General features: G+C 47.1%; 1 protein-coding gene across 1 annotated transcript in view; it reads left to right on the top strand.

Annotated features, from left to right (window-relative positions):
• Nucleotides 1-23546, top strand: part of JAG1 (jagged canonical Notch ligand 1) — a 38377-nt gene that overhangs the window by 12288 nt on the left and 2543 nt on the right. The window contains exons 4-25 of the mRNA XM_001169666.7: nt 5061-5315; nt 7326-7386; nt 11165-11295; nt 11512-11631; nt 12068-12181; nt 13403-13516; nt 14129-14242; nt 14657-14703; nt 15039-15212; nt 15650-15800; nt 16656-16820; nt 17662-17775; nt 18277-18390; nt 18490-18603; nt 18767-18883; nt 19362-19389; nt 19897-19982; nt 21159-21272; nt 21867-21976; nt 22066-22299; nt 22525-22656; nt 22845-22995. Coding sequence (XP_001169666.1) covers nt 5061-5315; nt 7326-7386; nt 11165-11295; nt 11512-11631; nt 12068-12181; nt 13403-13516; nt 14129-14242; nt 14657-14703; nt 15039-15212; nt 15650-15800; nt 16656-16820; nt 17662-17775; nt 18277-18390; nt 18490-18603; nt 18767-18883; nt 19362-19389; nt 19897-19982; nt 21159-21272; nt 21867-21976; nt 22066-22299; nt 22525-22656; nt 22845-22995 — 2760 coding nt within the window. The remainder of the gene's footprint in view (nt 1-5060; nt 5316-7325; nt 7387-11164; nt 11296-11511; nt 11632-12067; nt 12182-13402; nt 13517-14128; nt 14243-14656; nt 14704-15038; nt 15213-15649; nt 15801-16655; nt 16821-17661; nt 17776-18276; nt 18391-18489; nt 18604-18766; nt 18884-19361; nt 19390-19896; nt 19983-21158; nt 21273-21866; nt 21977-22065; nt 22300-22524; nt 22657-22844; nt 22996-23546) is intronic.

The following is a 23546-nucleotide window of genomic DNA, read 5'->3' as shown; positions in this document are numbered from 1 at the left end:
ATGTATTCCTTAACTTTTCTAGGATTTTTGCTTGGAATATTAAGTGGCCAGAACAGACTCCCAGTTAACTCATTCCCTGATTATGAAACCTAGATTATCTTCGGGATAGAGATCTTAATGGTTTTACAACTTTAAAACCTTGTAGTCTGCTAAAGGATCAAAGTAGTGACTTTTTAAAAGTCCATTTAAACTTTAAGTGAGTGTTTAATCTCTCATCAGAAAGATAAAGCCATAAAGGTGGTGCTGGGCTCTAGAGACCGACCTTGAATTTCACTTGGTGGGCAGGTGAGCTTCTAGCCTGTCCGGGTTTCCCACACTGCTCCACAAACCTTTCATTGAAGCGCAATTCCAGAGCTTCACAGCCATTACCTGCCTTGTCCCTTTCTGAAAGATGGCTCTGTTTTCAGTGCAGGTTGCCTTTCAGGACTGAGGGGTTGGTTTTGGTGGATAAGCCATGGAGGATGTAATTGAAATGACATAGTCTGGCTTACAAAGTAGTCTTGCTCTTTAATTGTAACTTTACAGTGTTTTCGCTCACGAGCCGAAACTTCAAGTTCCCTTTTTGCCAGCAGAGTTTGGGTTGCGGTCGCTGGAAAACTTGATGCGCACTGAAATCTCTTGGTCTGTGCATGAGGAAGAGTGGATCCAGCTTCTTGTCTTGGCTCTCTGTTCCCTGAATGCCTTGTACTTTTTGCTTTTCTATCTTACCATTTTTTTTGGTTTGCTTTCACTGTGCATAACGTCTTTTCATCTTTCCTTGCCTTGCTTTTTTCGCTGACAGAAAATGGTGAATGCCCACCGTGGGTGCAGTGAGGACTTGGTGCCCGCTACGTGGGCAGCTTCCACCTGTGGCTGGCTTATGGGGCTACTTGGAGCCACAGAATCATTGCTGAGCTCCGATGTGCCAGAGTCCCAGGCCATTTGGGTCACTCTTCTAGCTTGGGAATCTTAAGTCCAGCTCCCTGGAGGGGGAGCTCATGAAAGTCCAAGGTTCGAGTCTTCCTCCCCAGAGGGCTACCCCGTAATGCCGTGGGGGGGTGTGTGTGGGAGTGGCAGGGAAGCTCTGTCAGCCTTGGCTATGGCTGATGCCAGTCAGGGTCATAGACACCTGTTTGTTCTCCCCTCCCTGCCACAAACGTTGAGGACTGTGAACATTATGTCACTGTGACCTGCTTACAATGGTAACTAAGCATTAGGCAGAAGGGGTTGAGGAGGGGGGAGACATAGGCTCTTCTGTAATAGTATGGTGTCGGCATGGTGTTCTTTCCCCTCCCTTTTAGCTATTGAAACAATCCACCCGGTAGAGTGAACAGCTTGAGGTTGATCCTGGCCTGTGATAAGAGCCGGGTCAGTATACTTGTTAGGGACATGTGAGAGACCTCCCCGCCACACTGCAGCATTCACAGCACCTTTCCTGGACCTCCTGTCACCTCGCAGGTCAGGGAGTTATGTTCCCTGGGAACCCAGGGCTTGTCCAGAGCTACCCACAGTTGTCTGCATTTCCAGGTAGCCCGATTTTGGGGTTCTAGGATGTTTCATCTCCTGGGGGGATAATCAAATCCCTGGAAGAGGACAAGAAAAACTGAGGTAGGAATAAAGTTCTTTTAAACCTCAAGGGTGCCCATTGCAGGTTATCAAAACTCACTTGGTGAACCCTGAAGAGGGAGATGGGTTTGGTGGAAATGGTTTCTCCACTTGCCTATTTGGCCTCTTTTATGATGCTTCCAAGGAATCTTGAATTCAGCACAGTCAAAACCAAACTCAGGATCTTCTCTTGCCAAAAGCAGTCCCTTCCCCAGGGCCCCTTCTGGGTGTCTGGCACCGATATTTGAACACTCATTGCCATAAGCCAGAAATATAGAAGGCGATCTGTGTACCCCCTCTCTGTTAGCATCCATACCTAGTCCACCTCCAAGTTCTGAAAAATCTCTCCAGCTCTTCACTTGAATCTGCCTGCCTTCTGCCACTGCCCTGGTCCAAGTCACCATCTGCTCATGACTGAACTTAGAGTAGCCTTCGTCTGGTCCACCTTTATCTGCTCTGACTCACCTCTAGTGCTTTCTCCATTCTTCTGCCATCCTGGTCCTTTCAGAGCCATAACATTTGCTTGTCACCCTTATTATGAAAAACCAACCACTTGGTGGCCTTCTGTTGCTCTTGGGACAGATCTTCATGTGGCCCACAAGGCTCTGTGCAGCCCAGCTTTGTCTCCCTGCCAGCCTTGTCTTACACACCGTGTTGTCCATCGTATCTGTAGCCTGGCCATACCCTAGCAGTTGCCTTTCTATCCTCAACTACATCACATGCTCTCTGGCCTCAGGACCTTTGCACATGCTGTTTATGCTACCTGGAGTGTTTTGTTCCTTTCTTCACCCTCAGCCACTCCCTCTGGACTGCACTCCACAGGGCAGAAGCTGAGGATGTTCAGAAGCCCAAACGGAGTTGGCTGCCCTGTGGGACCCAAGCGAGTTGTAAACATTCTGGCTTCAGATGTAAATCAAAGGCAGAGCCCTGAGTTTTAGGGCAGAGAATTCCTTCTATCAGCTCTGCAGTGAGCCCTCACAGGCAGACTCGGGCCCAAATATAGCCTAGGTGCTGTTTATGTATTTGAAAGTATTTAAGGCTGGTCCTTCTGTCATCGGTCCTCCAAAGTCTTTTATTACATTTTGGGACTGTGGTATATAGAGTTCCAAATTTCTTTCTCCCCTAGAGCAAATGGTTTCAGTTTACTGTAATGCATAATAAACATGTAAACATAAATAGGCACACTTCACACCAGGTTTTCCCTGTAGCTTAGCTTTCTCGGCTAAGGCCCCCTTCCAGGTTTTTGGGTCGGTGTGGTCCCAGGTTATGCTCAGACTCGCCCTTCATCACCTCCTCCTTGGCCTGTGAGGCGGTCATGGCTTCTTCGTGACTCATCTTCATGGCACTGGGGATTGCAGGGAGGCATGGTGATGTTCTTTTCCAATCACAAGGCTGGACTGCCAAACGAACTGCCACAGATTCCTTTCCAGTGCCCCAAGCTGAAGGAAAGCGTGATCAGGAAGCAGGCAGCAGACGTATTTGAACCCAGACATGCTCGACCCCCTCCCTGAGCAGGTGTGAAATTATGTATGCAGCTCCATAGCTCCACTGAGGATTCTGAAGTGATCCTCTGCACGACACTTCCCGGAAATAAGTGGAAAGCTTACTGCGTGACTGAAAAGTACATATCAGTCCTGCACCCCTAGGATTGCCCTGGACTCTTGTCTAAACTGTTTGTTGTTGATACCAGCCTCAGAAGCTGGATGCCTTTAAGCCATGGCTAGTGTGTTTAACCGATCCCTTTTATGAAGATCTTGTAAGCGCGTGGTAATAGCCCACTATGCTTTTTAACTGAACCAGCAGAGCAAACATAGTTAATGGAGAGACATTTTTGTCATTCCTTGGCCTCTGTTTATTTGCAAAAACGAGTAAAGTGTTACCTGCAAGTGGTTCAGTGCGTGCCGGGGTGTCAGGCTGCAGGTATGTGAGCTTGTTCAAGGCTTGTCTTGCCCACGCAGCAGTTTGAGAGCCCCAGAGGGCGAACGCTGGGGCCCTGTTGGAAGTGGTGTGTGGATGAAGCCACCCAGGAGTCCCTTCTCTCCTGGTCACCTATAGGGCTTGCATCACTTTTTAAAGGAGCACTGGCCCGAGGCCTAGAAAAACAGCCATGTGGGTGGGTAAGAATCACAAAGACATTGCAAGTCGGTCCTAACTGTCTCTCCAAGATGGCCTTGAATTTGACAAGGTGATGAAGAGTTGGTGCTGGCAGGTTTAAGAAAACAAACACAAAACCAGGTTGGGGTGCTGATTTAGTGCCTTGCTGCCTTTTCAGATCCCTCCCCTGAACTGCTGGCACCTGATGTTTGAGCTATTTTTGTACCTGTCTCTTCTCAAACTAGATGATAAGTGGCCTCAGGGCAGGGACTACATATTCCTGAGAGCTGCTTGAGCTCGAGGTGTTTATTTTCCTCAGTAAGCATTTTTTTTCAGGAGCATGACTTGGCTCAAAAAAACAAAAAGAAAAAAGAAACCCTCCCCTCAATTTACCTGTGTCTAAACTTTGGTGAATTATTCTCCCATCTGCCTTCTGGGCAGAGGAGAAAGGTGGAATGCATCAAGTTCAAGGTCTTGGTATTTAAGAGCTGGCTTTAAAGGTTGCCATGTTAACAATTGTAAAAAAAAAAAAAAAAAAAAAAAAAGTAACTCAATCCTCTCCTTGGCTTCCAGTTAAGAGTTTTGAAATGGACAAAAAGCTTTTCTGAGCAAGACATAAAACTCTAAAACCAGAAATGATTGCTGACCTTTATCTGGAATAATGAAATTTCTTCAAGAGCAACATTCCATAGGGAGCTACTGTCTCTCATATGTAAAGAGCACTTGCAAGTCAGTATGGCAATGTAATAGAAAAGTTGGCAGAGGAGAGAAGCTGTTGCTGTTCACAGGAACAAATATAAATGGTTTTGTAACTACCAGAAAGGGCTCTCGCCATCACTTAGTTAAATGCTAATTAAATGAGATACCTCTTTACCTATCAGGCATAGATTAGAAGGTTTGATAATGTACAACGTTGGCAGTGTTATTGGGAAACACAGCTTCCTGGGTGGTGGGAGGACAGACTGGTAGTTTGAGACTGTGGACGGAGGTTGATTTGTTGTGCACGGACTCTGATTCAGCACTTCCATTTCTAGAGTATCTCATTGTGGGAACCATACACAGGCAGATACGTTCAAGGAATGCTCACTGTGGCTTTGTTTAATAGTAAGAAGCCCAAACGACTCACATGCACACATGTCAGAGACTAGGTAAATTATTTATTGGTGTTTCCAGACAATGAAATACTGTGTACCCATTAAAGAAGGTAAATAAGTGGTAACAGGTTGTCTCTGGGTAGGGGCATAAACTTTTCATTTCTTTGCCTTTTTTACAACAGATAGAATTTTGTAGCAGGTGCATATGTTTTTATTTGAAAAAGCCAAAATGGTCAGGGAAGAAGGCTGCAATGTGAATATTAACATGATTCATCACTTTGTCTCTAGAACCTGACAGTATTATTGAAAAGGCTTCTCACTCGGGCATGATCAACCCCAGCCGGCAGTGGCAGACGCTGAAGCAGAACACGGGCGTTGCCCACTTTGAGTATCAGATCCGCGTGACCTGTGATGACTACTACTATGGGTTTGGCTGCAATAAGTTCTGCCGCCCCAGAGATGACTTCTTTGGACACTATGCCTGTGACCAGAATGGCAACAAAACTTGCATGGAAGGCTGGATGGGCCCCGAATGTAACAGAGGTATGTGTGTGTGTGTGCATGTGCACGTGTGCCTGTTGCTTTTAGTGTCCATTTATCACCCCACCAGCAGGCAGGTGGCATGCGGCTATCTCAGGTGGGGTGGGATTTTGGCTGTTATTCTGGGCCTGCAGTATGAAGATGCTGAGTGTAGAAGATGCTGTTGGTGCCCCATCCAGATCCCCTTTACTGGCATCCCCATCCCCCAGGTGCTGTGTTGGCTGCCAACAGCTCACAGCTGCTCCTTCTCAGGAGACTCGTCCTTGGCCAAACCAGTGCATGCCCCATTCCTCCAGCTCACAGTCAGTGATTGACAGACATAGGGCTACAAAGCCCAGCTTCCTTTGCCTTAAAACAGTAGTACAATTTGCACTCTAGAGCTTACCCTGGGATTAGGCTGAAATCAGACTCCAGTTGAGACCATGTTCTTGCTCAGCTCTTTCCCCTACCCCATCTGCTTCCCTCAATTCCTTCTACCTATGTCCAGATCCCCTTCTCAGACTCTGCTTCTAAGGAACTTGACCCAAAATAGATCCAGACAGGACTAGGTTAGCCCAGTTGTTGTCTGAACAGTCTATCCTGTAGGAAATGATAGCCCCTGCATTCAGGGTAGCCTTGCAGCAAGTTTTCACTGGGCGTCTTTGGGGGCATGGCTTTGAGGGGGAGAGGTATGTGGATAGCTCAAGCTTTCCTACTGGTGTAGGACTGGGCCCACTTTTAGTCTCTGTGCTGTCTACTGTCCCAGTCCCTTTATAGAATTCAGTGATTCCAATTCATAGCAACTTGATGGGTAATTCTGTTGACTGTATAATATCCCCTCATGAGCGATAATGTACTCTGCTTATTTTACATGATAATTAGGTAAATTGTTTTGATAGACTCAATTTCAAAGTGAGTTTTTCAACCATGAGAGAGGGGTGGGTCATGGGGGAAGGAATTTACAGGTCTCCCGGGTAGTACTACTGCTTTCTTAAATAATTGGAGACAAGAGTTTAAAAAGGATGGCATTTCTGGAATTCAAATGAAAAGGGGAATTAACATATTTTAGTGTGTTTTAAAAATTAAACGACCTAACACTTAGTGTGGGTTTTTTGTTTGGTGTTTTTTTTTTTTTTTAAGATAAGGTGCTCACTTTGTCACCCATGATGGCACAATCATGGCTCACTGGAGCCTTGAACTCCTGGGCTCAAGTGATCCTCCTGCCTCAGCCTCCCAAGTAGCTGGGACTATAGGCACATGCCACCACACCCAGCTTTTTTATTTTGTGTAGACATAGTCTCGCTATGTTGTTGAGGCTGGTCTCGAACTCCTGGCCTCAAGCTATCCTTCTGCCTCAATCTCCCAAAGTGTTGGGATTATAGGCATGAGCCACTGTTGCCTGGTCTTAGAAACTGACATTTTTTAGAAGTTACTTTTTTCTTTTTTTTAAACGAAGTAGAGAATTGCTCTGCAAGGGTACTTTATAAAAGTCTCACCAGATCTGGCCACCAGATTAGCCTGCCCAATGAATCCAGCCTGGCTGGCTCTGTTAGTCCCGTGGAATTTTCATACCAGGCATTTGGTATGGGTTGTTTTTGTTTTGTTTTGTTTTGTTTTTTTAAAGGCTGAGGCTCATCTGAATGTGTCCTGGTGGGATGGGGAAGGATTATCTATACCTTTTTTTCTTCTAATGAAAAGGGTGTGGGCAGAATGGAAACTGACCAAGCTCTGCTCAAGGAGCCAGGGTAGCTGTGGTTTAGAGAGGCTGGACGAAGGTCCCCCTTCCCTCATCAACTTGTCTGCATTTTGTCCCCAAACAATATCATGTTTTCAGAATCTGCTAACAAGGCCTTGAAGTTTAAAGCTGGTTTTGTTATTTGGGCCCCTCCCATCTTCCTCTCCTTACAACGGACTTGATATGAGACCTGTTAAAATCGTGGAATTTGCAGACTTTAATGCAATGGGCCATTCTCATGACCGTGGCGATGCAAGGAACAGGCAGTGTGCTGACACGCCCTTCTCTGTTTTTTACAGCTATTTGCCGACAAGGCTGCAGTCCCAAGCATGGGTCTTGCAAACTCCCGGGTGACTGCAGGTAAATAAACTGGTCTTTTGTGAGATTTCTTTTAATTTTCCTTTATGTAAGAGAGGAACTGACTTTATTGTGACTATGCCTCTTTTTTCCTTGGAGAACAAGAAAGCTTTTTTAAAAAAAAATTCAGATAGACACATCCGAAGCTTATTAAATTATACCAGCTGTCTGGTGGAATGCACACACCACTTCTCTCTTGGAATAAAAAGAAACTCTTTGGGCATAGCCAGTGACTTCATGTGTTAACTGTTCTGTAAATTGATAACACATTTTTATAATCTTCCCTTACAGTGCTGATGGGCTAGATGGAGGGATGTGGGCTTGTTTCTTTGCATCCCTCTCCTCTTCCACCGAGGCTTTCTTCTCCCAGCCCCCTCCCCCACTTTTCCCATCAATAGGCAAAAGTCCAGCATTCTTTAGAATGGGATTAGTCCAATCTCCTGGCCCCTTTGCAGGCGGGAGCTGGGTTGGTGCTGAGAGGTTAATGGCTGCCCTGGAATCTTGTCAGTTGAGCCTGATGAATGTAGACTTTTGCTGCAGTCCTTTGAAGTCTGTTCCTTTATGGTCCAGGAACAATGCGGAAGCCAAAGGGAGGCCTGCCCTGACCACTTCACGATGGCGGGTTTTGGAACTTCTTGAAATTTATATTACGCCAGTTTGGAAAAGGCTTATTTTGGGAAATATTGTTGGTGTCTGTGGTGTTTTTGGCAGTCTTATGCTTTACTCTCCCTCCTCCCAAATTTTAAGGAGTAACGCTAAATGGATCCTTTGAGCCTGTCACTTTTGCCCCCAAAGCTACTCTGACATGAGTAAAGGGAATCTTATGAAACATAGTCTAAACCAGTATGTCCCAAACTAATGTTATTTGGGGCTCTTATTAAAACGCAGGTCCTGATTCTATAGGTCTGGGCTGAGCCCAGGTTTCTGCATTTCTAACAAGCTCCCAAGCGATGCTGCTGATGGGACCATCAGCAATCACTGCCCCCAAACCTCAGTACTCAAAGTGTAACTTCCAGAATTAACAAGGGAGCTGTTAAAATGCAGGTTCGTGGGCTCCGTCCCACATCCATAGAATCCTAGTCCTTGGTTTGGCCCAGGAGTCTGCATTTGACAAGCTGGCCACATGACTTTGCTGCTTAGTAAATTTTGAGGCTACTTCTTTAAAGAGAACTATCTGTGGCCTTTACCTTTATGATTCCACCACTCCGTCTGTTCCCCTCCCATGCAAGGGGGAACATGGAACTAAATTAAGAACTGGTTGTCCCGAATTGTCTCTTCCTACACTTCAGAAAGATAGTTTATTTCCTGGAAGGCTGAGGGGCTTCTCCTGCTGTCTCCCATTGGTGGCGATGGACTGTAGTATTTAACAGCATTGCTGTCCAATGCGGAGCAGGAATCCACCTACCTTAACTCTTCCTAATTAAGGGTGTTCTGGAGAAAGTCCCAATGGCAGTGCTATTAGTGATTCCAAGCCTGCTCCCTGCTCAGATGGATATCAGCGGAGGCCGACTGTGATTTGTGCTGCTGTCATCAGAACACACATACAGCTATACAGGGGAGGGCCCTCCCAGCCAGAACAACAGGCTTTGTTTCCAGAATTTAGCCCTTTCTCTTTCGAAGTCCCACCTCCCTCTCCCTGCCCAGACACGCACTGATGGCCTTATTTACTTAAGGTGCGACTTTCCCACACATCATTTGCATAGTCTCCCAGCCCAGTTTTCTCTCCCTACCTTGAAAGAAAGTCAAAACAGAACCTTCACGCTGAGGAAGTTCAGGTTGTGTCCTGCTGCAGAAATAGTTGACTAGCAAGTTACCTTTTGGATTATGTATTACACAGGTTATTTTTTTTTTCACCCCCACATGAGAAAATTTACTGGTTTTTGTTGTTCCCAAGTAGACTGAGTCCCTTTCCCTGGGTATACATGCTTGCTTATTGCAAGCCTGCCAATAATATCAAACTTAATTATGAATCATCATCTGAGGAAAGTCACTTCAATTTCTCATGAGAATCTTAATCATATATTATTAAACTGGGATAACTTGGTTGGTGCCTCTTTTAGGGTCAGTATTTTTATTTGTTTTCTTTTGAAGTCATCCATGGCCTCTTGTGGTTGCTTTTTTATGCTTGGGGATTGAGGTCTCTTTAATTAGGTGAGGTTGGGTCCTCAGCTGCCTCTCCTTGCCTTTATGAGGCAACTTGAAGAGGGCTAGTGATCCTGAATTTGGAAGAGAATAAGGGAAGACGGTGAGAATATTGCCATTTCGTAATCAGTTCCCTCTTACTATCTTTCAGGCTAAGAATATCAGCCTTGACAGAATGGCTACCCCCTTACCTCCCACTAACGTGGGTGTCCGCTTTTGAGAAATTATTTAGATTGTAATTTTGTTCTTATCTTACTCCTTTAGTCACTTGTCACGTTGACATTCCATTTTACATAAACCAGAATCCAGTGTCTAACTTTAAACCACACATTCTAGTGATTTCTTTGCATGTGGGTGTGCATAGCTTGGTTTCAGAAGTTAGGAAGTGGTTAGTCAGTATTCTCAGGGGTTAAGTTGACTCTCAGCCGTGGGTGATTAGCTATTAGCTAGATCCCTATAATTTTCCCATGACAAGGATTTGCTAGCCTGCCTCCCGCTCTTGGGAAACCGAAAGCCTTTCCTTCTGGGGAGCTAGAGGGGGCGGGGGTTGTTTTCCAGAGTTACAGCTGAGCAGCTTAGGGGGTTGGCGCTGATCGTGGCTTTTCCCAGGTCCCGTTCTGGAAACATGTTGCCCATCCCACCCGCACCCCATCCTCCACCCTCCACCCTCCACCGGGAGGCTAGTTGATGTTTCTCCCTGCCTTCCCCCACCCTTGTTAAAGCTTGGCTCTTGAGAAGGCAATTAAAGTTTCAGAGGGCTTGAAAATTGAAGGGAGAGTGGTTTGAGACGCTGCCCCCTCTCCCACCCCAGGTGAAAGTTGTTGTATTTGTTTTTGTTTTTGCTTGGGGATCAGAGGCACTATTTGGCCCCAAAAGAGTATGATTAATCAAGGTGCTTATATAAAAGAACCTCAACTCCGCCAATACTAGATAAATTAAGCAGACTGCTTTCTTTTTTTTTCTTTTCTTGGCAAAGCAAGAAATCACTATAAATTAGCACACAGTAATGGGACACAAATTATGGAGTTGGTTCCAAGTGTTGTCATTTCCTTCTCCTTCCCTATAGAAGTGGGTTTAGAGAGCCTACTCTGGCTTTGGCCAAGGGAGGGTGCCCCTTTCTCTCCTTGTTTTTTTAAATAAAGCGTCATCGTGAGGCAGTTTCCTGCTGCACTTGGTGGCTTGTTGCATTTCTGTGCACTGGGGTCATGACTTTCTGTGCAGACAAAGAGCAGAGTGGCAAGTGCAGCGTCTGCAGAGACTTTGGCATAGCTCTCTTGTCACCGACAGAGTCCTTTCCTCTACGGTCTGTCGCAACTAGGTGCACGGGTTGATTTATTCCATGCCTTCACCTTTGGCTCACTCGTGTGAGCCTGAGAAGAGAGTGGCTTTGTGAAGGGCATCCCCATGCTGGCCTCTTCCCAAACAGCCCTCCTTTTGTCAGGAGTCGGCTGGGAGGGGACCTCAGCTCAACTGTGAAAATGTTTGTTTATACGGAGCCCCTGATGAGCCTTGGGAGTCTACCTTCCTGTCCCCAGAAACAAAACAGAAAAAGCCTGGACTTTGCAGTCTTCCGTTTGAATTGTACAGGTGTCTCTTAACGTTCAAAAGGCTAACCTGGAGGTGTGCTGTGTGTCTCCAGGTGCCAGTACGGCTGGCAAGGCCTGTACTGTGATAAGTGCATCCCGCACCCGGGATGCGTCCACGGCATCTGTAATGAGCCCTGGCAGTGCCTCTGTGAGACCAACTGGGGCGGCCAGCTCTGTGACAAAGGTATGGCCCTTAGGGATGAGACCAGGGTGGGATCTGGGGGTGGGATGGCACTAATTTGGTTTCTAATTTTATTGGCAGGGGCTTTTATTCTGAATTCTCCTTGAATGCTGTGTGGGTTTTCTAGTTTTTCTTTTTAAAAGACGATTGGGGCTAGAAGCCTGGTGGGTTCGCCATCTTCACAGGCGTCTCTTAGTGACTCCAGGATCTTTTTGGCAGATCTCAATTACTGTGGCACCCATCAGCCATGTCTCAACGGGGGAACTTGTAGCAACACAGGCCCTGACAAATATCAGTGTTCCTGCCCTGAGGGGTATTCAGGACCCAACTGTGAAATTGGTAAGTGGTCCAAGATGAATGAGAGCCCTTTGTCTAATTTTTCTGTACTCAGCTTTTAAAAAATATACTTAAGGACTTGTTTAAGGAAAAAAAAGTGAAAATAGCCTCCAAAGATAGGCCTTATCCCAACCATTCTATAAGCCTTTGTAACTTTCAAGTCTCTAAAGTTTTTTGGGTGATGCTGATTCATATAGGAGGCAGCGGGAGATGAAATGACCCCAGCTCTGAGATGTCTTGGAATGTGGTTAGAGACAGCTCAGCGAGAAAGATGACTTCCTTTCTTTCCTAGACACAGCAGGGTTCTATCACACGCTTGCTTTTGGTTTTTGAAATATGCTTGCACTAGTGGCTGTGGTGTGGGATTCGGTTGGAGGGGGGTGTGGGGAGGTAACGGTGTGCAGGCATCCCTCTCTGACTGCCATCCTGGTTTTTGCAGCTGAGCACGCCTGCCTCTCTGATCCCTGTCACAACAGAGGCAGCTGTAAGGAGACCTCCCTGGGCTTTGAGTGTGAGTGTTCCCCAGGCTGGACCGGCCCCACATGCTCTACAAGTAAGTCCAGTTTTCAGCCTGTGTCCATTCTAAGGATCCTTGTGCCAAGATACCACGCTGGGGAGAGGTACCTAGGCTTGTCCAGTGTGAATGTCTCAGTGAGAGAGGGGCGGGTGCAGGCCTAAGTCTGGTAAGCAGTCTGGTGGCTTGTGTGTTTGGAAGTCTCCCAGCACCCCCATCCTGTCCCACTAAGGTAGCGCATGTATCTGTTCTTGGAAGGAACATCCTCGTGGAATCGCTTGTTCCTTTGCATCTGCTTCCTGGAGCTGGCCACCTTCCAATTGTGGTTATTCTTCTTGCAGCCATGGAGAGGCTGCCTTCAGGGGAGGTTGTCACTTACTACTGGATTCTGTCATAGGGCCAGGGGGCCCCAAAGAAGAACCTGGCCTGCAGAGTTCCTTTGGCTGTGAGACAGGGCTGTATATCAGAATCACCTGGGCTGCTTTACAGTGTAAATCTCTGGGTCCCCCAGATTCCCTCCAGAATCGGGGAGTCCATGGTCTTTGATAAACTTCTGGAATTCTGCAGTGCAGCCAGGTCTGAGAACCGCTGTCATCAGCACCCCAGGTGTGGTTATGGATGTGGATTTCTGGGGTCAGATTGCCTGTGCTGGTCCTAGGCCCCCACCTGTCACTTGCAGAACTCCAGCAGGCCACAGAAGCTCCCCGGGCCCTCTTTAAATGGCACAGTAGCAATTCCCATCTCCGAGGGTTGTCATAAAGACACAAAAGTGAATACTTCATAAATTGTTAGGAGTTGTCTCTGGTCAGAGCAGAAGTGGAGAATGCAGCCTCTAGGTGTGCTATTTTGGGCAAACTCTGTAAGCAAATGAGAGGAATAAGGTTTTCCACCTGTAAAGAACTATTTTTCCTTACTTCTTAGCTACTTCTGAGCCATGATGAAACTTTTCTTTAAAAATAAAGATTAGGCAGATAGAGATGTCCTGTGTTCCTCCTGGGCGGATGCTCCGTCAGTATCCAGCTGTCTTTCTCCCCCACTGCTTAGGTTGGGGATTACATGAACTGGGGCAGTGGGGGATTTAAAGCTAAAATCAAGGCTTCGGCCTTATCGTCACCGTCCCACTTGTCCTGCTGTAGCTTTCCTTGTAGCAGGTGTCTGGCTCTTCAATGACAGCCCCTCATGTAAGAGGTGATGTTAAAGGATCTAATTGTCAGATGGATTGAATTAAATTGTCAACCCCCTCCTTTTCTTGTTGACCAGACATTGATGACTGTTCTCCTAATAACTGTTCCCACGGGGGCACCTGCCAGGACCTGGTTAACGGATTTAAGTGTGTGTGCCCCCCACAGTGGACTGGGAAAACGTGCCAGTTAGGTAAGAACATCCCTGCGACTGTAATTTTTATACCAAGGTTGGCTTTGATTGTCAAAGCCATTACAGAAGACGAGCGTGTGGCCGGCGGTGTGAGTTCACACTCCATCATGCTAAGAAGTAATTTATTATCAAGAGTCTAGCAGGCCTGGGAGAAATAACTTGAATGCAAATGGACTAGCTCTTTTAGGCCCTGTGGGAAAGTCGTGGGATTCCTTGAACCATGTCAATCGTCTGTCCGAGGAGTGTTCAGCTGGGTTCCAAAAGGGGATGATCTCATGAGGAATGAGCTGTCTGCATTCTTTTTGCCACATTTAAATCCCAGCAACTAGGCTGCGCTGGGTTTTGCACAGAAATGCCTGGTGGCTTTCTGCTGTTTTGTTGGGGGCTGGTTAGCTAGCAGCTGGAAAGTTATCAATTAGGGTTCTTATTGGATAATAGCTAGGGAGAGGGATCAGATGCTTAAAATAGAGGGAACCTCTAGTATCTTTTATTTAGCTAGCTTATTAAAATGTCTCATGTCTCAGACAAACTCTGGCCTGTTCTTTTTTTTTCCAAGGTGGAGGAGATGGGGGTTGAACTTCATTTCTCATGCTCATCCCCATCTCCTTTCAGATGCAAATGAATGTGAGGCCAAACCTTGTGTAAACGCCAAATCCTGTAAGAATCTCATTGCCAGCTACTACTGCGACTGTCTTCCCGGCTGGATGGGTCAGAATTGTGACATAAGTGAGTGACTTTGTTTCCATTTTGATTTTCATGAAACTTGGGTAGCCGACTTGCTGGTCCGTACTGGGGCTCCAGTCCTAGGACTTGAGCAGTAGAAGGCAAACCTTAGAGTGGGAATGTTTTTTTGAGAGGGAGTGGTCAGGGCAGCAGTGAAAACATACACTTTATCAGGCTCATTAGCTGCGAAAACCAGTCATATTCTGATAATGTGGCTGAAACAATGATGTGAAGTTTCACTCCCTCATTCTGGAAGAATTAGGGAGGGTCCCCACCCAGCGTAATAACCTTATCTCACGGAAAGCACACAGGAAATCTGATTTGAAACTTATCTATCCTGAGCTGAGAAGGCTTTTCAATTAAGCCCAATTTCACTGTAAATTACCTCTTTAAAATGATGACTTATTTATTTTTTAGATATTAATGACTGCCTTGGCCAGTGTCAGAATGACGCCTCCTGTCGGGTATGTAAATCTTTGCTTAAATCAAAACTTTGACAATTGACAACAAATCTTTAGATTTGTGCGACACTAGGAGAGCTCTGTCCCTGTGAGATTTAAAAATTTGGGTGAAAAAAGAGTCTCTTGGAAGTTTCACTAGGGCTTATGTTACCCCAGCCTCGTGGGAGTCATTTTGAAGGCATGCACGTAGAAATTCCTCTAACCACTTTCAGAGGTTTAGCATTTGGCTATTTCAGTGAACCAGCTAAACCACAACAGTCATGCTAAACCGCTGAAGCCCTGTGTTTGTGGAATACATAGAAAAAAAGCATGTGTCTCTCTCTCCCCTTCTCTTCTAGGATTTGGTTAATGGTTATCGCTGTATCTGTCCACCTGGCTATGCAGGCGATCATTGTGAGAGAGACATCGATGAATGTGCCAGCAACCCCTGTTTGAATGGGGGTCACTGTCAGAATGAAATCAACAGATTCCAGTGTCTGTGTCCCACTGGTTTCTCTGGAAACCTCTGTCAGGTGAGTGGTGGCAAAACCTCAGATGGCCAAGTTTTAGAGCAGAGCCGCTGCCTCCTCCGCTTCCCTTTTCTTTTCCCTCAGCTCTTGTGTCTGGAATTTCCTAACATCTATTAACATCCTATTGATGAGAGAGTCTCTGCTAGACAAATGCTGGTGGAAGGAGATACTGACGAATTATTTTCTCCTTAGTGTCTTCGTCTTTGTGTTCTTTTTGGTTCCCTCCACCCCCTCTTGTGCTCCCTCTCCCACTCTGCCCCGTTGTTTCAAATACTGGACATTGGCAGTCCCTACAGCATAGAGATGTATCTTACAGGGTGTCTCCTAATAGAAACCGAAGGAACTGTCAGATTCCAGTGCCTGCTGCCCCAGAGAAGTTATCGTGACACCTTTGTTTTACTCTGATCCCTCCCCCTTTTTGCTGTTCCTGATATTTGCAGCTGGATATCGATTATTGTGAGCCTAATCCCTGCCAGAACGGTGCCCAGTGCTACAACCGTGCCAGTGACTATTTCTGCAAGTGCCCCGAGGACTATGAGGGCAAGAACTGCTCACACCTGAAAGACCACTGCCGCACGACCCCCTGTGAAGGTACCTCCCTTCTCCCGGGACCTGGCTGTCTCCAGACTTGCTCCTTTTGTCCCCACTTACTACCACTGCCCCTTGTTACACTTGAGAAGTAATGTATTGGTGAGGAGGACCTCTATAGTGAAATGATCCTGCCTGTGTAGCGGGCCGCAACACGTGGAAACAATCTATTCAGGCCTGCCAGTGGGAGAGCCGTGTCTACAAGTAGCCCAGGGGAGAGAATGTGAAATCCATTTAGCATTCCTGTTCTGGGGTGGGCTGATGTGCAACGCTGAGGCAAATGCCTGAGAACAGCACTGTCAACAGAACTTCCTGCAACGGCAGACAGTGGGGGATGTTCTGTATCTGCACGGTCAGGTATGGGAGCCCCAGGCCATGTGGACTGTGACTAGTGCAACTAGAAACTGATTTTATTTCATTTTAGTTCATTTAAATGTAAATAGCCACATGTGGCCAGTGGCTGCTGTATTAGGCAGCACAACATTTAAAGCTTCTATAAGATTGTCCTTGAGCCTTGCTTAAGATCAAAAAGGAAGTAAATAAAGCAGGTCCTTTTTCCTTAGCAAGTGTTTACCAAATTGGGTAGATGTCAAAGGTAGGATGAAGGGGATCCACAAGCATGTGGGTTTTCCTGGTTGTGGAGGGAGAAAATGCTTTAAAACTCTTTGCCTGGAGTCTCAACTTTGCCTGTCATAATGTGACGTGGCACGTTGCCAGTATTCTTGGCTTCCCTGGGGTGTGTCTCATTAGCCAGAGGGTCCCTGTCTCCAGGAAAGTGGGCTTGGCCCAGGCCCTTGGCTTAAGAATGCCGCATCTGTGGGTGCATGGCTGTGATCTGATCCCAAGCCTATCTTCTAGTGATTGACAGCTGCACAGTGGCCATGGCTTCCAACGACACACCTGAAGGGGTGCGGTATATTTCCTCCAACGTCTGTGGTCCTCACGGGAAGTGCAAGAGTCAGTCGGGAGGCAAATTCACCTGTGACTGTAACAAAGGCTTCACGGGAACATACTGCCATGAAAGTAAGACTCCCTCATCCGGGAATGGACCAGTGCTCCCCAGCCTGCCCCTGCCCCTGGCCCACCCTGGGATCATTGGTGTTGAAAGTTTTTTTTTTTTTTTTTTTTTTTTTTGAGACCGAATTTTGCTCTTGTTGCCCATGCTAGAGTGCAGTGGCACGATCTCGGCTCACCACAACCTCGGCCTCCCAGGTTCAAGCGATTCTCCTGCCTGCCTCAGCCTTCCTGAGTAGCTGGGATTACAGGCATGCGCACCACGCCCAGCTAATTTTGTATTTTTAGTAGAGATGGGGTTTCCCCATGTTGGTCAGGCTGGTCTCGAACTCCCAGCCTCAGATGATCCACCCCACAACTTGGCCTCCCAAAGTAAAGTGCTGGGATTACAGGTGTGAGCCACCACGCCCAGCAGTGTTGAAATTGTTTTAATCAGAAACAGTAAGGCTGGGGAGACTGGTCGAGGCTTATCCTTACATCTGGGATCTAAGACTGAGGTCGTGTTCAATTTACCAGATCACTCTGCCTCGGAGCCTCCATATCTATGTTGGAACATTCTGGAATGTTGCTAGGTTGGGTGATTCCTCTTTTCTGTAGGAGTTTCTTCCCCACTTTCACCTAGTACAGGTGACTAAATGCCCATGTGAGGGCATTAAGTGGGTAAGGCACTCTCTGGAAGCTTCTGCTTGATAAGCCGCCTGTCTAATTTGAGAAACAGCCCTGATGGAGGGTAGCAGGTGGAGGTGCCAGGTGCATTGTGTCAGGAGGGAGCCATGAAAACTGCCGAACAGTGCTTGTCTATGGCTTCACAAGTCCTTCAGTTCTTTTTTTGCTTTACTTTGTTTCATAGATATTAATGACTGTGAGAGCAACCCTTGTAGAAACGGTGGCACTTGCATCGATGGTGTCAACTCCTACAAGTGCATCTGTAGTGACGGCTGGGAGGGGGCCTACTGTGAAACCAGTGAGTCTGCCACTCTTTGGGGGGCTCTGGGATGTATGGGTCATGTTGGAGGGATCCCACTTCAACGTGGGAAACCTTTCTTTGTACTGGAAATCTCTGGAAGCAAGACCGCAGTGATTTCTGCACTGGGACAGTATCACTTGTGTCTCATTTGCATTTATGAGTACTGATGATAGCTTATGGGGAGGAGCTTCTGCTGAGGACCTATAGAATTAGACTGTGTAATAAATATTCCTGCTTGCAAGGAAAGTCATATTTCTACTTTCATTTCCATGGGACTTCCAGAGGCCCACCCCACATCTTGCCTAACTTGTGGCATTCAAAGTAACCCAGTTGGGAGCTCCTTTATTCCTGGAAAAGCCTGATTGTGTTAAAGTACTACGACTGTGGCTGTTCTCAGAATAGGGTGTTGGATGTAAGCAGTAGGAAAGGCTTGGCTCTCGCCTGTCGTGAGTGGTCCTGGATCTCGTCTTCAGCCAATTGTCTCCCCTTTGATTCTAGATATTAATGACTGCAGCCAGAACCCCTGCCACAATGGGGGCACGTGTCGCGACCTGGTCAACGACTTCTACTGTGACTGTAAAAACGGGTGGAAAGGAAAGACCTGCCACTCACGTAAGTGGTAGTTGGCCTTGGATGCTATCACTGGGACCCTTCCCTCTGTCTTCTGTGGGAGGGGGCCACTGGGACTCACACTGAAATATTTTCCTCCAGGTGACAGTCAGTGTGACGAGGCCACGTGCAACAACGGTGGCACCTGCTATGATGAGGGGGATGCTTTTAAGTGCATGTGTCCTGGCGGCTGGGAAGGAACCACCTGTAACATAGGTAACTTTCTGCCCCACATGGGATCTGCAGTGGGCATGGCCACCTGCGCGTGTCTGCTGGTTGGCCCCTGGAGCTTATGATATTTCTCTGGGCCTGGTTCTTGCCCCTCCAGACTGTTTCTGGATACTCAGGGAGGGTGGTCGTGTCTGCTCTTCTTTTATAGCCCGAAACAGTAGCTGCCTGCCCAACCCCTGCCATAATGGGGGCACATGTGTGGTCAACGGCGAGTCCTTTACGTGTGTCTGCAAGGAAGGCTGGGAGGGGCCCATCTGTGCTCAGAGTGAGTGTCCTCCCCCCTTGAACTCTCCCAGGGCTGTCGGAGCAGATCCTGACACCCTTGGGGACTTGCAATGGAAACCAGAAGCAGAGCTGTTTGATGTCTGCTTTTGTATCACCTGGGTCTGCATTAATGACTTGATGGGATACAGCCCTGACCTGGGCATGAGAAAGTCGCCAATGAGATAAGTGGAGACAGATGGCGTCTCAGTTCCCAGCTCTGGGTCTGACCAGCAGCCTGTCTCCTTCCATTCTCACCCCCACCCCTATCCCCTACCAGGGCCTCTTCCTGTGTACATGTGTCCCACAGCAAATGAAACTAAGTGTGGTGTGGGCCTGGTTCCAATTTAGCAAAGGTATTTTGCTGGTGTTAACTACGACTTTATCATTTGGGTATTAGGGAAATAAGTGGTGGTTTTACTTAGGGCTAAGACCGCTTTCCCTGTTGAAGTCCTCACTATTAAGTTGTCTTTTCTTTGCAGATACCAATGACTGCAGCCCTCATCCCTGGTAAGTGTGACATCCTTTTAAGCCAGCACTCATCCACTATCGTGTGTGTGTGTGTGTGTGTGTGTGTGTGTGTGTGTGTGTGTGTGTGTGTGTGTGAATCACCCAGGGATTGTGTTTAAAATGCAAGTTCTGAGTCAGGAGGTCTGGGGTGGGGCCTCAGACTGCTTTTCTAACAAGCTCCCAGGTGAAGCGATCCTGCTGCCCCATGGACCGCACTTTAATTAGCCAGGTTGTGTCCTCATTTAGAGCAGTGATTTTTCAACCTTGGCTGCACACCAGAATCACCTGGGAGCTTTTAAAAATCCCGCTGCCTGGGCTGCAACCAAGACCTATGAAATTAGACTTTCTGGGGGTGGGACCCAGGCATCAGTATTCTTTTAAAATTCCCCAGGCAACGGCCATGGGGTGAGAGCCACTGACTCTAACTGGTGTGGTGACATGTGAGCGATTGGCAGCCAGAGTAATGGACTGGGAGGTTGGTAACCAAGGTGGTCTTTGCTTTCTTAGTTACAACAGCGGCACCTGTGTGGATGGAGACAACTGGTACCGGTGCGAATGTGCCCCGGGTTTTGCTGGGCCCGACTGCAGAATAAGTAAGGACTGTCTCCGTCTGGTTTTCCCAATGGCTTTACTGCTTCATTCCATGCCTCAGCCCAAGACTTTCATCTTTAAAAACAAAGCCACCATTCCCTTTAAGTAGCTCTCATAGAGCAAAGGATCTCTCTCCTCCAGCTGGGATTAAGATATCCCAGGCTGGATTCTCCTACCTGCTGGTGGTTCCCTGGGTGGTGTAGCCCTCCTTGTTCTTGGGGAGAGAGTGCCAGCCACAGAATCTGATGATTAATCTACAGTGGGGTCCTGAAGAAAGTATGTGCATTTCCCCATGACTAACATGAAATTATGGGCAAGCAGACGTTAACCACAGCTACATTGGTATAGGATAAAGCTAATACAAACGGAAGGGAGGGCGACTGTGGCTTCCAGAGGCTTGTCCGTGCTGGGTCGGTCTGATCAGGCCCTGGAGAAATGACTAAAACAGGAAAATAGGGGCAGGCAACGCAGTTTTTCAAGAGGCTTAAAGCATATTATTTTGAGCCTTTTCTCTACTTTTTTACAAGCCCTTTCTCTTACAGAACAAAAAAGGTGCTAGAGTAGTTATGGTTTGATTCTTGTACCCAAATTGTCTGAAATTTTACTGGTGCTTGAAATCCAAGTCTGGGATTAACTAGTCTTCAGCACTAGATGGGGGCAGGTTGTATCTGTTTCATGTTTCTAAATAAACAGTTGGCAAACTGTGGCCTAGGGGCCGTATCCAGCCCACTGTCTGTTTTTATAAATACAGTTTTCTTGGCACACAGCCACACATTCATTTATGTATTGTCTATGGCTACTTTCATGATACCACAAGGGTTGGATAGTTGTGACAGAGACTATATACCCCACAAAGCCTAAGATGTTTACTGTCTGACCCCTTCCAGGAAACTTTGCCAGGCTTGCTGTAAATTGCACTGTCAAAGGAATCAAATTAAAAATTGCTGCCTCCCAAAATGGTTCTCCACTGTTAGAACTCAGGATGGTGGTGGTCTTTGGGAGCCAGTGATTGGAGGTTTTTGCAATAGATCTGTTTCTTCTTTTGGATGCTGCTTACCTGAGTGAAAATTCATCAAGCTTATGATGATATGCTTTTCTTGTATGTTATGTCAATAAAAACAATCTCAAAACATTGCCACACACCGTCAGTCCCTAAACTTGAACTCCATTTCTCCTAGACATCAATGAATGCCAGTCTTCACCTTGTGCCTTTGGAGCGACCTGTGTGGATGAGATCAATGGCTACCGGTGTGTCTGCCCTCCAGGGCACAGTGGTGCCAAGTGCCAGGAAGGTATGTGTGCCAGGCTTCAGCTGCCCATGGGTCTTCTGGGGTGAGCGAGCTTTGCAGTCACCATTTGACTTTTCACAAATAAGCCACTGTGCTCAGGGAGGGAACACACAGTGGGGCTACAAGGGAAAGGGAACGTGAAGAGTCTTCCCCAAAACAGGTAGCTGTTGTTTTTGGTCAGCTGTTGCCACAAAACTGTGTACCAAACCATCCCAAACTGCTGTGGCTTGCAGCAAGCATTATTTTTATTGCTCATGATATGCAGCATGGGCAGAAAGATTGCGCTGTGGGTTGGGTTCGGTTCGACCAGTGGCCGTGTCTGGGGCATATTCCTTTCATCGCCAGTGGGTAGGTGTGCAAGAGGCTGGTCAAAGGCTCTGCTCACATCACATCTGCCAATGTTACATTGGCCAGAGCAGGTCTTGTGGCCGAGCGCAGAGCCAGCAAAGGCAGGAAGTACACATGCTGTTACTGTGGGAAGAACGATCTTAACATGGCAAAGGGCACAGGCATAACCATTTCATAACAGGGACCAAAGAATTGAACCCCGATCCGGTTCACAGAAAAATAAACTGCTCACCCGTCTCCACCTGTCAGTTTCAGGGAGACCTTGCATCACCATGGGGAGTGTGATACCAGATGGGGCCAAATGGGATGATGACTGTAATACCTGCCAGTGCCTGAATGGACGGATCGCCTGCTCAAAGGTAGGACATGATGGCTGCCGCAGTTCACCTGTGTTCTGGAATCAGGGATGAGCATGCCTGCTAAGCTGCCAGCTTCTGTTTTTCTCCAGGTCTGGTGTGGCCCTCGACCTTGCCTGCTCCACAAAGGGCACAGCGAGTGCCCCAGCGGGCAGAGCTGCATCCCCATCCTGGATGACCAGTGCTTCGTCCACCCCTGCACTGGTGTGGGCGAGTGTCGGTCTTCCAGTCTCCAGCCGGTGAAGACAAAGTGCACCTCTGACTCCTATTACCAGGATAACTGTGCGAACATCACGTTTACCTTTAACAAGGAGATGATGTCACCAGTATGTAACAACCTTTGTTTCTTTTTTTTTTTTTTTGAATGGTGGATGTCTGCTTGCTTGCTTTAAAGGAGGAATGCCATGAGCTAGGATCTACTTCTCCCTAGCTTACGTTCCTGTTTTATAATAAAGTAAGCTTGAACTTAGCCCAGCCTCAAAGAGAACATCTCAGCCTTTTGTTCTTCCTCTCAATCTTACACGTGTGTGGGTTTTAAAAAATCGTTTTAGGGTCTTACTACGGAGCACATTTGCAGTGCATTGAGGAATTTGAATATTTTGAAGAATGTTTCCGCTGAATATTCAATCTACATCGCTTGCGAGCCTTCCCCTTCAGCGAACAATGAAATACATGTGGCCATTGTAAGTATAAGACCCATTCACACCTCATTATTCGACTGCAAGGCAGTTAACAAACTTCGGTTAACCAGTGTCTGAATGGAGCAAATTCACTGACAAAAAGCTTTGCAGACACAGATTGTCGAGTAATTTTGAAGAAAGGCTGCTTTGAATATTCCCCTGACTCTCAAGTCTGACAATTGTTTTTCCAGTCTGCTGAAGATATACGGGATGATGGGAACCCGATCAAGGAAATCACTGACAAAATAATCGATCTTGTTAGTAAACGTGACGGAAACAGCTCGCTGATTGCTGCCGTTGCAGAAGTAAGAGTTCAGAGGCGGCCTCTGAAGAACAGAACAGGTAGGTGTCAAGTGGGACTCGTTTGTGTGATGACAGATGATCTCATTATACTATTCAATAAAGCCATCAGGTCGAGGGATTACCTGGCAGTGCCCTACCCTCGCAGGAGCTCCCAATTTAACTGAGAACTGAGGGCAGCCTACTTTACTAAGGTCACATGGCCCATGGGAACAGAGGTCTGCCTCATATTTTCCTTCCCAACACACTATGCAACGTTCCCTGCAGAACAGGTATTGTGCTAGATCCGTGACAAAGCCCTAGGACACTGCTTGTCCTTTGTCCTTGAGTTTGAAGCTGTACAAAGCCTGACTTGGCATTTTGGTGTCCTGGGACAGCCCAGCCACTGCTGAGCCTCTGTGAGGCTCGAAGGCTCCGCAGGATGTCCAGGCTTCCCTCCTGAGGATCTCGAGCACCGTTTCAGCCAAGGGAGAGATTGGGCATGGAGCCATGGCACGTTTGAGCTGTCTGTGCTAATTTGAATCGGATTTCTAGTTCTGAAAACCACCTCCTGTACTGAGCTGCCTCAGTAGCCAGACTTAACAAGACACTGC

Source organism: Pan troglodytes, chromosome 21 (genome assembly GCF_028858775.2).
Source record: "Pan troglodytes isolate AG18354 chromosome 21, NHGRI_mPanTro3-v2.0_pri, whole genome shotgun sequence".
Taxonomy (NCBI): domain Eukaryota; kingdom Metazoa; phylum Chordata; class Mammalia; order Primates; family Hominidae; genus Pan; species Pan troglodytes.
Note: the sequence above shows the minus strand (reverse complement) of the source record. Positions and strands in the feature narration are given on the sequence as shown.